The sequence below is a fragment of the Urocampus carinirostris genome, chromosome 1, assembly GCF_059441175.1.
Source record: "Urocampus carinirostris isolate Australia breed hairy pipefish chromosome 1, RoL_Ucar_1.0, whole genome shotgun sequence".
In the NCBI taxonomy this organism is placed as follows: Eukaryota; Metazoa; Chordata; class Actinopteri; order Syngnathiformes; family Syngnathidae; genus Urocampus; species Urocampus carinirostris.
In genome coordinates, this window is record NC_142349.1 from 32,989,433 (window position 1) to 33,003,178 (window position 13,746).

General features: G+C 40.1%; 1 protein-coding gene across 5 annotated transcripts; it reads left to right on the forward strand.

Annotated features, from left to right (window-relative positions):
- The first annotated feature begins 3,163 nt into the window (after positions 1-3,163).
- Positions 3,164-8,790, forward strand: lrrc8da (leucine rich repeat containing 8 VRAC subunit Da). 5 transcript variants are annotated; one of them, XM_088335694.1, is made up of 3 exons: positions 3,164-3,298; positions 5,085-5,204; positions 5,412-8,790. In XM_088335694.1, exon 3 carries the CDS (start codon positions 5,414-5,416, stop codon positions 7,934-7,936), a length of 2,523 nt encoding a protein of 840 aa, XP_088191820.1. In that variant the 5' UTR covers positions 3,164-3,298; positions 5,085-5,204; positions 5,412-5,413; the 3' UTR covers positions 7,937-8,790. The 5 variants fall into 5 exon arrangements, with proteins under 5 accessions (XP_088191820.1, XP_088191802.1, XP_088191811.1 ...); XM_088335676.1 differs by lacking the exon at positions 3,164-3,298 and adding an exon at positions 3,775-4,090; XM_088335685.1 differs by lacking the exon at positions 3,164-3,298 and adding an exon at positions 3,775-4,007.
- Positions 8,791-13,746: the final 4,956 nt, after the last annotated feature.

Below are 13,746 nucleotides of genomic sequence, written 5' to 3' on the forward strand. Positions count from 1 at the left end.
AACTACAGAGACTTTTAAGTGACCAAAACGTAACAATTTATTCCTTTTTTGTAGTTTTTTGGGTACCCATAGCATCATGATAGTGGATAATTATGTCAGCTTCCATTATGTAAAGCTCATGTTATACAAAGTAAATGCTAATTTCTCAACCTCCGAGTATTTAAGAAGACATATTTATTTAATAGTTAATAAAAAAAAATATTATAACGAATGAATTGTTTTACCACTAAGAGGCGCTAAATAATACAGATAACAGTATTCCAGTTAGGCAGGGGTCGGGAACCTTTTTGAATCAAAGACCCATTAAAGCAAAATATTTAGATTTATTTATTTATCTATTTATTTTCCCCAGGAAAAAAAAGACGCCATATATTTAAAGGCAAAAGATTATCATAACCGCCAAACCTGATTTCCAGACAGAAGCTAATTCTTCAGAGATTTTTTTATTTTATTAAATATATGAAATAAAGCCGAGTCCCATATCAACAAATATCCCACTTAAAATGTCTCTCACTCCTGCCTGCAGAAAGTTAACCTTATAATGCCTGACCCCAGACATAATGGACAGAAGATTCTGCTTTTCTGGAATCTGAAATCTTTATTTGGCTCTTTAACAACATTGAAAAAAACAAGAAATATTTGTGAATCCGTTTTCATATTTGTATCATAGATTATTGAGTAACCCACGTTCAAATGATATAAAAATACCGTCAGCCTGTATGTTTTCAAATTGCTACTTTCACTTTTTTTTGTGTTCAACATGAAATAGTTGCAGTCATTTCACAGGCAGAGATGGACATAGCATTTTGCGCAGCGCAATTAGGAAAAGTGCCCTGTGAGGTGCCTGTTCCTTTGGTGCTTTCCCAGGATGGAAAGTGGTCCTCCATATCTCTTCTGACATCCGGAAGCACTGTGGTCACCTTTGCTTTGGTTGTCCTAGTGATGGTGTTAATGTGGCTGATGGGAAACCGTTAAAGGGTAGGGTGTTCTGCCTACACCGACGTTCGCTTTTTCGGCCCCTACCAGGAAAGAGCCAACTGAGGCCTGAAACTTTCTCAAAGGCATTCCGTTTTTTATTTAAGTCCCGTTATCTGCAAATACTTTGTGATACTTCCCTGCTCATCTGATCACCACTTTGGTTAAACTTGGCAGTCTTTCTCCTCCTCTCTTTACTTCTCAATTTGCTTCTTCCAATGCCTTTTGGTTGCCTGTGATGTTGTTGGACCCTCTTTTTCCTCTTCAAGCATCTGGTAAGACATTTTATTGCTACTTTTGGATCTTTCTTTGTAACTACTGGTCCAATCCTTGTTGAAAACTATCATCTGCAGACATTAAGTCTTCTATGTCACTTCAATTGCCATCGAGGGAGCGGAAGACATCTGAATTACAGAAATGAAGTTTTATTGTTTTTGTAATATAATTACTGAGATGGAAGCGATATTGTCTCTGTCATAGACCTTTTGAACAATTTAACATATTACCTATGTTTTCTTATTGTTTATTGATGTTGACTACGTTTTGTGTATTGTTGCCCAATGACACGTCAATTGCAGCCTGGTCATCCTGTAAGGTAAATTTCTTCTTGTGTGGCCCCTTCTTAATGATTTTGGGCGGCAGTAGCTCAGGAGGTAGAGCACTCGTCTTGGGATCAAGGGATCCCAGTTCGAATCCCAGCTCTTCCGTGTTACATGTCGAAGTGTCCTTGGGTAAGACACTGAACCCCTAATACCCCCAATAAGCAGGTTAGCGCCCTACATGGCTGCAAGGCCGCTATTGGGAAATGTGGAGCACAGTGCAAAGCGCTTTGGGAAATCATTGACTTGAAAAGCGCTATATAAATGCAGATCATTTCATTTTGTTTTCTTCATGATGAGTTTTTTTAGGTTTTCCAAGTCAAAACTGCCAAAACTGCCGTCAGTACTACATCCACTTTTCTTTGGGTGGGAAGAGCGTGTCCATGGGTGAGCACTGCGCCCCACCCCGGTAACAGCCCAGATTGCAAACCTTAATATTAGCTTGGTGGTTTTGTTCTTGTGGGTGGCCCGGATGAATCTCATTTTCATCCATTTCAGTGGGGAAAATTAAAATTGAAATGTACAACATCTTCTGAGGATTGACAAAAGACATAACCTTTTTTTTAAAAATCTGCATCAGTTTCTACTCTCCGTGCATGCCTTCATTGTTTTATGAAATATGAGCAGTGTTGGGATTAGAGGTAAAATTGAGCCTTAAAATCCAGTTAAACCCAACCCGGCCTGCGGGTATAAAAGCCCGAACCAGCCAAAGCCTGACCAATTAACTTGATTTGAGGGACCAAGCCCAAAGTAAACCCGAAGCTGCACTCCGGCGCCACAATACATACAGCGCCGAAGTGTCTCGAACAGCTAGGATGCTGTTCAGATCTTCCACAAAGAAAAACAAAAAATCAGTGAGAGCGAGACCCGGGCAGGACGGTCCAGGCCTGGCTTCATGTTTGACATTTCCTGCCCCAAGACCTAAACTCTATTTAGGAGTAACTTGTTAACCCCCCCTCACCCCCTTCATTGTACTCTACATGAGTAGCATGACACCGACGGGATGGGGAAGAGCAGCCAGCAAGAAGGTCAAGACCGGTTGAATCCTGGGTTGGTAAATAGATCACGTGGACTCTGCGGAGTACTGGTGGGAATTCTGGCTCTTTTTAGAAAACCGGCTCTTTTGGCTCGGCTCATGGAAAAGACCCGGCCATTTTAGCTGTTGGGGCGACAAGGCCTCTTTAAAGTCCATACGTCGTCATTACTGCTTCCAGGTAGATAATGTGTGCAATAGTGCTTTCAGATAATAATACGCAAAGCAAGGATGGTCACAGCAACCTAGCGACACGGCTCAAGTCTTCTCATCTAACTATATATTATCAACAAGAAATAAACATTACGCACTAAAATAGCTAATTTTGAGAATGTGTTATGCTACTTTATTATAATAGCCTTTATTGCTTCAATATATCATGAACTTTTACCTAATTTAAACTTTCAACTAGTTTAAACGAAGCAAACAACAGAGACGACACCATTGATATTGACCATTTCAAGCGTCTTGAGAGAGAGAGAGAGAGTGAGAGAGAGAGAGAGTGAGAGAGAGAGAGGGGGGTGGGGGGGATTGGAGAAAGGGAGAGAGAGCACTTCATAGGGAGACAGCTTCTTATTGATAGGGAGTTGGCTCTCGTTCTTTACTTTAAAGAGTTGGCTCAAAGAGCAGTTTTGTTCGCCAACGACCCATTCCAACCGCGAGACACTTTCTCTGTCCTGGGCATCATCTGGTAATGGAGACGCACTCGTTTCTCTTGTATTATTGTAACTGCACAGCTTTTACTAAAGACTGAAGGAGTCACGCCAAAATGAATCATGGTTCAGAGCAGAAATAAAATTACAATCGTAAAGTCATCAACGTGTTTTTTGGCATGTTGGAAGTTATTGTAGCAGCGTGAACACGCTTTGGTTTGGTTTGGTTTGATTTGGTTTAGTTTGGGTTTATTTATTTATTGATTGATTTATTGATTTGTTTGTCTGTTCCTTTATTTATTTACTTGACTTGATTGATTTAATAATGCATCGATTCAAATGAATAATTGATGGTGCATTTCAAACATTTAATGTCACACTGATAATCGAATTGTTAACAGGTGTCTTGTATAGTTACTTATTCATTTGAACGCAACATGAGATGAAGTTAGTGAAGGAGAAACGTTTTCAGGAAGAAGCTTTCATTCCATCGTCCAATCGGATGCCAAGAAAGCACAACGGCGGCTCCATGTTGGATCAACCCCCTTGTCTCTTCCTCACCGGCCATCTCTTTTCTTTTTTTTGTTCGTTTTTGCACTTTTTTTCCGGATCCAAAAGGCTTGCGATACTTTTATGGATGTTGCTGCCACGATCTTTGACAAATGTCGTTTTTCACGACAGGATCGGCGAAATGTGGAACGCGGGTTCAGAAAGAAATACCCGATGTCCCTTAACGCCGCACCGGCTGTAAGCGATGTACAGTGTAACAGAACATTAGTGATCATTCGTTCATCCTAAAATGGAGGCCAAATGCTACGCTTGTCACTAAAGTAATTTTCGGTTCTCTTCTTTATTACTGTAACAATTATATACACCATATTATGTGACATGTATCAGTACAAAAAGTGATGTGTTGATTTCAATCGGGTGCATATTCAATCCAGTCATCCCAGGATAATAAATCGACGATTTTTCGTTACAAACGACGTCACAAAAGGTGTAGTTGCCCCCCAAATTCGACGATACACAAGTATCTATCCAGCATATTTCCATCCCAAATGAGTTTACAAAGAAATACGTGTTTTTTCGCAATGTTAGTGATTGTTGCGTGACGTCACAGTTTAACGCGTTCGAGTGCCGAGTCGCAACCATCGTTTCCACTTAACAAGTTGGGGTATGTGACTATTGGTCGTTTGCAATCATTTAATTCCCTTTAATTAATTCTCATGTATAAAATTAAAAGCACGTTCTTTCATGTATATTTGTTTAAACAGTTTCACGTTGAGGTAAATTCAGTCCAATTGTCTAACAAAGTTAAACAGATTTGCAATTAAACATTTAGGGACAATACAGTGTGCCAAAAAACGACAGTCCTGATTGACCTCACAGTGTAAATACATATTGAAACAAATAATATTTTTAAATTCACAAAGAGGACTCGAAGAAAGTCTTTACAATACCCATTACCAAGTGCAATGCACATACAAACGTATAATGAAACATCTTTCTAACTCTTAAAATGATCTGTTTTTCTTTCAAAAATATTTGATTCTCGGCACATTGTCAATTTGCTTTAATGAACACATGATGTTTGTTCTAAAGTTCAATGGTAGAAAATAGAATCATTTTAACTCTGGAAAACCTAAGAGCCCTTTTCTTCTTTGGAAATGTATGACCTGTGGGTTCATTAAAGTAAATTAACTAATAGGGACAGTGTGTGTTTTTTGGTTATTAAAAATTAACTCAAGAAACATTAATATCAATCAAACACACTTAAAATGTTCCACTGCATGAATAAACATTGTTTTCTTGATTTCATTTTAGGCCTAGTAATTGCTAGGGATGGGACGAGAGCTCGGACGGCAAGAACTTCATGAGATATCTCATCTTAGCACAGCACGAGATCTATTTTCTTAATTTCTTGAGGATTATTCCACTTGAGCAGTAAGTACTACATGGATTGTCTTTGGAGTTTTCAGTTTATCTTAAAAGTGTGATCTCAAGTGTGGCATTGCGGACCAAGTCTGACCCATGCAGATTTTTGTTCATTCAGGAGTAAAATGAATGATACAATTGTATTTTCTTTAATAAGTACACAACATATCTTACTAATAGTGCATGATTTACTGACTTTCTTTCTTCTTGTTACAGTAATGTTCACAATCACTGAGTTTGCATCCTTAAATGACGTCCATCCAACGTACCGCATCTTGAAGCCATGGTGGGATGTCTTCATGGACTACTTGACCCTGGTCATGCTCATGTTGGCGCTATTTGCCATGACCATGCAGCTTACCAAAGACCAGCTCGCTTGCCTCCCATTCATGGCCGAAACTCAGGAGAGCACTGCAACAGACCCCAACAACACACAGAATGCGCAGCAAGTTGTTGATAAAATGGACACAAAAGACCTGATAGAGAGCGCTGTGGGAAGTTATCAGGCCCAGTACAACAGCCCTGAAAGGGAGAAAGACAAATGCAGTCGTAATTCTCAAGCACCGGGAATCACTACTAATTTGGACTTTCAACAGTATGTGTTCATCAACCAAATGTGTTACCACTTTGTCTTGCCCTGGTATTCCAAATTTTTCCCCTACCTCATCTTGATGAACACAATTGTCCTGATGGTCAGCAGCAATTTCTGGTTCAAGTTTCCCAAGACAAGCTCAAAAATAGAACACTTTGTCTCAATACTGTGTCGCTGTTTCGAGTCTCCGTGGACGACAAAGGCTGTGTCTCAAACGGCCTGTGAAGTGTCTGAGAAGAACAAGCAGAGGTTGAGTGGCACCTCTTTTGCACAGCAAAACCCGTCTCTAGAGGGAAACGAAGATTTAAGTTCCACCTCGACTGCTCCTATGCTTGAAGGTGTGGTCTCGGCTGATAAGCCCATCGCTGAAACCCCTACGGCCAGTATGCCAATTTTGGATAAAAAAGACGGGGAGCAGGCCAAAGCCCTGTTCGAGAAAGTGCGCAAGTTTCGTGCTCATGTGGAGGACAATGATTTCATATACAGGTTTTATGTTTCCCAAACCATCTTCAAGACCGCCACTTTCATCTCCATGCTCTCTTACACGTCAAGCTTTTTGGTCAAAATTGATTTTGTACACATCTGTGAGACAGATGTCAAAGCACTGGTCGGGTACGAAAAGTTCTATTGTACGCATAACATGGCATATATGTTAGATAAGATGCTTATTTGCTACATAGCGCTGATGATATTGTATGGCATTGTGTGTCTGTACTCCCTTTTTTGGGTTTTTCGAGGACCTCTGAAAGAGTATTCATTTGAGAAAGTCAGGGAAGAGAGCAGCTTTAGTGACATTCCAGATGTAAAAAATGACTTTGCTTTCCTCCTGCACATGGTTGACCAGTACGACCAATTGTACTCCAAGCGCTTTGGCGTCTTCTTGTCTGAGGTAAGTGAGAACAAGCTGAGGGAGATAAGCCTCAACCACGAGTGGAACTTCAAAAAAGCAAGGAAGTGTGTGACCCGCAACGCTCAGGATCAACAAGAACTGCACCTCAAGAATCTATTTGGCCTTCCCAACGTGGTCTTCGACCTCACCGACTTGGAGGTACTAAAGCTGGAGAAGATTCCGGAGGTCAGGTTCACAGCCAACGTCTCTCAGATGACGAGCCTGCGTGAGCTGCACCTCTATGAGTGTCCCGCCAAAGTGGAGCAGACCGGCTTTGCCTTCCTCCGTGACCATCTTCACAGCCTTCACATCAGTTTCACTGATGTCGCTGAGATCCCATCATGGGTTTTCTTGCTGAGGAATTTACGGCAGCTTTACATTGTCGGGAACTTGAGTTCTGAAAATAACAGGATGTTCAGCCTGGAATCCATGCGGGATTTGAGACATTTAAAGACATTGTGCCTTAAAAGCAACCTCCAAAAACTACCGACAAACATTACAGACGTGTCGCAACACCTGGTGAAATTGATGATCTACAATGACGGAACAAAACTATACGGGATCAATACGCTGAAGAAAATGACCAACCTCATTGACTTGGAATTGCACAGCTGTGAGTTGGAGAAGATTCCTCACGCTATTTTCAGCTTGCTCAACCTGCAAGAGCTTGACCTGAAGAGCAACAACATCCGGACTATAGAGGAGATTGTTAGCCTCCAGCACCTCAAGCATATCACATGCCTCAAATTGTGGCATAACAAAATCTCAGCCATTCCTTCTACGATTGTCATGGGCAGATCTCTGGAGGCTCTCCACCTATCACATAACAAACTGCAGTCCTTGCCGTCAGCGTTGTTCAAGCTGCCCAAACTCCAATATTTGGATTTAGCCCACAACATAATCCAGTCCCTTCCACCAGATGTCGGTCTCCTGGTGGAACTGTTGCACCTAGACATCACCTCCAACAAGCTGGAAATGTTACCCAAGAATTTGTTCAAGTGTGCTAAGCTGAGGGTGCTTTGCCTGGGCCACAACTACCTTCGGGAACTGTCAGAAGCTGTGGGCGACCTGGTTCTCCTCAATCATCTGGAGCTGAAGGGCAATAGTCTGGAAAGATTACCACCGCAGCTCGGCAATTGCCGCCGACTGCTTAGAAGTAATTTGCTGGTGGAGGATCACATTTACATGACACTGCCTGTGGAAGTCAGAGAGAGCATCAGCCGAGAAAGCACCGCAGCTAGTACAAGTGTCATTGAATGAAAGTTTTTAAACCTTTTGGGTCGAATTAGAAAGTTTTGGAAAATCGGCACCTTTTCTTGAGATCCTGACTCTGAGTGAACAATCACCACATGTAACGTCAATCTCTCTTAAATGACAGCTAACACTTGATAAACGCTCCCCTTACTTATAAGAGAGACTCGAAGGCAAATATTCTAGGGGGAAGAGTTCGAGCAAAGAAAAAAAACTTTAGGTCTTTTCAAAAACAAATGTGTATTTTTCAGAATTTTAACACGTTGTCCATCATTAGTTTGCTTACACGACACTCCAGTCAATCACTAAGAATTAGGCATTTGGGAATTCTTACTTTCGCAGGTTTGTGTGCATGTGTGTGGCAAATCCAAAAAGTTATTGCTTTGTCACCATCTTTGGGTATCTCTTTGTAGAGGAACATTTGATGTTAGTCTATACACGTGCGTCATATTTATGATTTTTGAATGTATTCATGTATGTCACAAGTAAGGTTCTAGAAAAGCTACACAACATCTTATGGCACAATATACCAAAGATATTTTCATGTTGAGTATTGTTTGCACAAGTTATACATTAAAAAATCGTGGCACAAAAACATTTTATCACATGGGGTTTGTATTGGAATTTTTATTTTTAAATTTGTTAAATCTTCGGAAGGTCAACCATCAGAAGTACCATAAACAGGAGTCGTGATCTTTGAATGCATCCCATGGTTTTTGAATGGTAGAACTTTATAGTGAACTACATATACAGTACAAATACATTTTTAGCATTTTGTAAGTATGGATTGAAAAAAAAACAGCTTTATGGAAATTTGAAAAATTCAACAAAATGGGTAGCATTGGATAATACATGGTTTTACATCAAAGTAGCCTTAAATAAAAAGTTATATTTTTATGAATTTGTCGTGTACGAAGGTTGTTTGTTGTTCATTTAATTCATTTTGTTGGAACCTAAACTATGGCCTGAAAATGCAGTCTGGAATTGCAGTTCAAAGCACCAAATACCCACGCTTGGTAATTCATGTATTTATTATTGGATTATTGTGTGAGGCTCTTTGTAAGCTAAATGTCTTTCAGATATCTATTGCAGCGTTATGATAGTTTGCAACCATAGGAGTCCGTCAAATAAAAATACTAAAAATAAATCATTTTAACCTCTGAAACAGTTATAAGTATGGTTAAAATTGTAATTAAGATGAGTTTTCCAAACCCTTCTCTTCACAGAGCGCCTAAAAATATTCTATCGGTTGTTGTGCTCACTATTTGAATCATAATAATTATCAAGGTTACACATTTATACTACATTTAGCAACTATACTGTATAATCAATTTTGTATACATTTAACTTGCTTAAATACATCTACGAATGTTTTTGAACTTTTCTAGACTGGCAGGACCTTTTACCCATTTTCTCTATGTTCTTAACATGTCAATTCGTCGTGTCTGTTACAGGGCTGGTAAAAAAAGCATTTGCTATCTTTCTTATTTCTGTGTTTTTTGCATGTTTATCACTCATAAACGTTTCAGATCATCAAACCAATTTTAATACCACACAGAGACAACCGAAAGAAATACAAAATGCAGTTTTCAAATTCCATTTGTAAGGGCAAATCTAAACCTATCTGGCTCTATGTGAAAATGTAATTGCCCTGTGAAGCTCAGTTAAGGTCAGTGGTGTTCATGACTCTACTATAAGACACTGGCCAAATATGGCATCCATGGAAAAGTTCCCAGACAAAAAACACAGCTGTCACAAAAGAACACAAAGAGTTGTCTCATATTTGCCAAAAAGCATTGTGATTATCCTCAAGACTTGTGAAGAAACATTGTCACGACTGGTACGAGCAAGACCCAAACGCGTAACGTTTAACACAATGCTTTATTGAGGAAGTCAGGACGAGAGGAAAAAGACCGCGATCTGGCGCTCGCTTGGCAGGAGGAGCGGGAATCCCTCGCGAACCAAGCATGGTCGGAGATCGGAACAAGTCGGGTAGCCGGGACGAGAGAACGGAGCAAGGTCGGAGATTGGAACAAGTCGGGTAGCCGGAACTGAAGACCGAGCGTGGTCAGAGATCGGAACAAGTCGGGTAGCCAGGACGGGAGAACGGAGTGTCGTCGGAGATTGGCACAAGTCAGGCAGCCGGGAAGGGAGACGGAGCGTGGTCGGAGATCGGCAAAAGTCTGGTAGCCGGGACGGGAGACGGAGCGTGGTCGGAGATCGGAACAAGTCGGGTAGCCGGGACGGCAGAACTGAGTGTGATCGGAGATCGGAACAAGTCAGGTAACTAGAAACGAGCGGGTAGCCAGGGACAGGGGATCAATACAGGAAACGGGACGATATCGAGCAGGATGAGACTCTTTGTGATTTAGGGCTATACAAAAATAAAATGACTCGACTTGATACAGGAACAGGTCGGGAACAGAACGGGACCCAGAGTCAAAAATGCGGAGGTTCATTGACAGACTGACAAGGACAGAACAAGAATAACGTACTTAAATAGGAGGATGACTACTTAAGGAACGAGTGGCAGACCATGGCAAACATGTGGCCATGAAAGAGTGAGCGCAGGTGAGGGCAATTAGCAAATCATGAGAAACATATTGAGAAGGAGTCAAACATTGAAGGTGCTGTAAGGTGTGCAGCCTGTTACACCTTGCGTAAAAAAGCTCAGCACTTGACAAAAATAACTGCAAGCTCAGTGGAAATGTTTAAAACACACTTATATTCTATAGCATATGAATAACCTATATTTCATGTTGATAATATGTGTATTATTTGCCCTCATGTAGGTTTTAGATGAGGGGATGGTGTCATAATAGTCTGTAGTTTGCAATAGTCTTTGATCTGTGCAGCCCTTTGAGACTCTTTGTGATTAAGGGCTATACAAATAAATATGAATTTACTTTTGCCATAAAACAAATTGGTTACTAACTCAGTTACTCTCTGAAGAAGTAGCGAGTAACTATAATTAATTATTTATCTTAAGAAACGTGCCGAGCACTGGTCATCGCTGCCGAAGGTGCATACTTGCTACTAACTTCAGGGGGAATTACTTTTTCGGATAGGGCCAGATCGGTTTACATTTTTTTTTGTGTGTCCTTAACAAATTAAATTTCAAAACTGCATTTAGTATTTTCTTGGGTTGTCTCTGAGTGATGTGAAAATTGGTTTGATAATCTATTCTAAACCTTTTGTGAGTTATAAATCTGCAAAGCATAAAAATCATGAAAGGGGCAAATACTTTTTCAGAGCACTGTATTTTGACTAACCTGTCCATAGTGACAACAAAGTTGTCCAAGGGCTGCGTCTAAATATATTTCTAAAGGGCGGGACTGGATGGACTTCAATATCCTCTACTCCAATGTTCACAGCTTTTATGAATTCAGAAAAAAAGGAAGTCAAGTCAAGTCATGTTTATTTGTATAGCCCTTAATCACAAAGAGTCTCAAAGGGCTGCACAGATTATTGCAAACTATTATTACAGATTATTATGACACCATCCCCTGATATTGTCAACACAAAATAGAGGTTATTCATATGCTATAGAATAGAAGTGTGTTTTAAGATTAGTTTTAAATATTTCCACTGAGGTTGCAGATCCAATCTCAGGGGGAAGAGCATTCCACAGCACCGGGGCCCGAATGGAGAATGCTCTTGAACCTGCGGATCTCTTCTTGGCTTTTATAATCACAAGTAGGCCAGCGTTTTCAGAGCGAAGGCTCCGGACCGGAACATAGGGGAAAATTAAATCTGAAAGATATGACAGAGCAATTCTGGTTGTTTTACTCATTGGTTGTTCTTTTAAACCAGGGGTCTTGAACTTGAGTGCCATTTGTGGCCATGAGAATGATAGTTTGAGGCCCCTGCCTTAATAGGAAAATCAAAAGGACAGTGTGTATAATTTGACTACTAGATGTTAAAGTAATCTGTCGTGCAACTGAAAACGAGTTTAAATCACAATAAGAAATGCACATTACAGAGACTCGGAGTGACCATAAGGCACCACTTTATTCCTATTTCGCCATGTTTTTTTTGGGTACCCATCGCAGCAAGATGACGGGCAATTCTGTAATTGTGAGGCTCATGTTACGTTAGATAAATAAATAGAAAATTCTTGACGTAGAAAGAAAGAAATTGCAAATCTATCCATTCATCTTCTGCACCACTTATCCTCACTAGCGTTGCTGGGGTTGGCAGAGCTATTTTCGGAAAGTGGGCAGTTTTTGCTGGGCACAAAGGGTTGGATCTGACAATTGACATGCTTTGCAAGTTTCTGGAAGGTGGGAGGAAACCACAGTTCCTGGAGGAAACCAATGCATGAATGGGGAGAACATGCAAACTCCACACTGGGAAAGCGGTAGCTGAATTTGAACCTTGGACCTCTACACTGTGGGCAGACGCATTAAACACATACCCGCCATGCCCCTCCAATTGAACATCGCTATGGTAGTTAATGCATTTTTGATAAATACTTCATCAATTATATTTTTAAAGAATAAGAATTTTCCCAGTATGAGGCACTGAAACATACACACAGAGCCTTTAAGTGCAGCCTCAGCTGATTAGGTATTAATTTAATACTGATATATTAATTGATTGATTTTCATGTCAAGCCAAGTCATGTTTATTTGTATAGCCCTTAATCAGAATTAGTCGCAAGGGGCTGCACAGGCCACAGATTATTGCAAAATACAGACTATTATTACAACTTTCCTTCATCTAAAACCTACATGAGGGCAAGGAAAAACTCAAAAACCCCAACATGAGGAAAATAAAGAAACCCTGAGAAGGGGCCACACATGAGGTAATACCCCCTTCCAGAATGACCAGGCTGCAACGGATGTTGCACTAACAAATAATACACTGATATTGTCAATATGAAATATAGGTTATTTATATGCTATAGAATAGAAGTGTGTTTTAAGCCTAGATTTAAACATTTCCACTGAGGTTGCAGATCGCATCTCAGGGAGCCCGAATGGAGAACGCTCTCGAACCTGCGGATCTCTTCTTGGCTCTTTGGATCACTAGTAGACCAGCATTTTCAGAGCGTAGGCCCTGGACCGGAACATAGGGGGAAATTAAATCTGAAAGATATGAGGGAGCAAGTCCATGCATGATTTTGTGTAATACCAACAGAACCTTAAAATTACATATTTTTATGTTTTTATATTTAGATCTTAATTAGTGTATGGAATGCCCCTGAGTATTTTAAATCAAGTAAAAGAGCATCCTGAGTTTTACACATGTTGTTACCTGAATATTAATTGTCTCCCCAACCTTTTAGAAATTGATATGACTTGACTTAATATAGGCACACCTACACTGATGAAGGTTTTGGAGTTAAATATCCACAAAGTTTCAACCTTTGAACGACACTTAACAAAAGTTCAGGTAGGTGATTTTTAAGTTACACATTTACAATTAACACAGACGTTTTTAGGGCACTTTTTCTCTCGTTTTATGCAACGCAACTTTAATACAATTAAAAACAGGAAGACGTAAATAGTTAAACTTGAAAAAAGTTTAGAATATAGTATACATTTAAATTCCAGCAAAAATAAACTAAAATGAATTAGCTTTATTACTCCCAGAGCCACCACGACCACACATGATAAGAAAAACTTGCTAATGTCAATTGAGACAACATAATAATTTAAGATTTAAAAACACCCACCCACACACATAAACTTGTGCTAAGAATAGATTTAATAAACACTCTCGATGAGTAGTGTGGCTCGAGATAGAAATTATACCCGGGCTCCAAATACATTGGGCTGCACTACACTAATCCACAATACAGTATTTACTGTAGC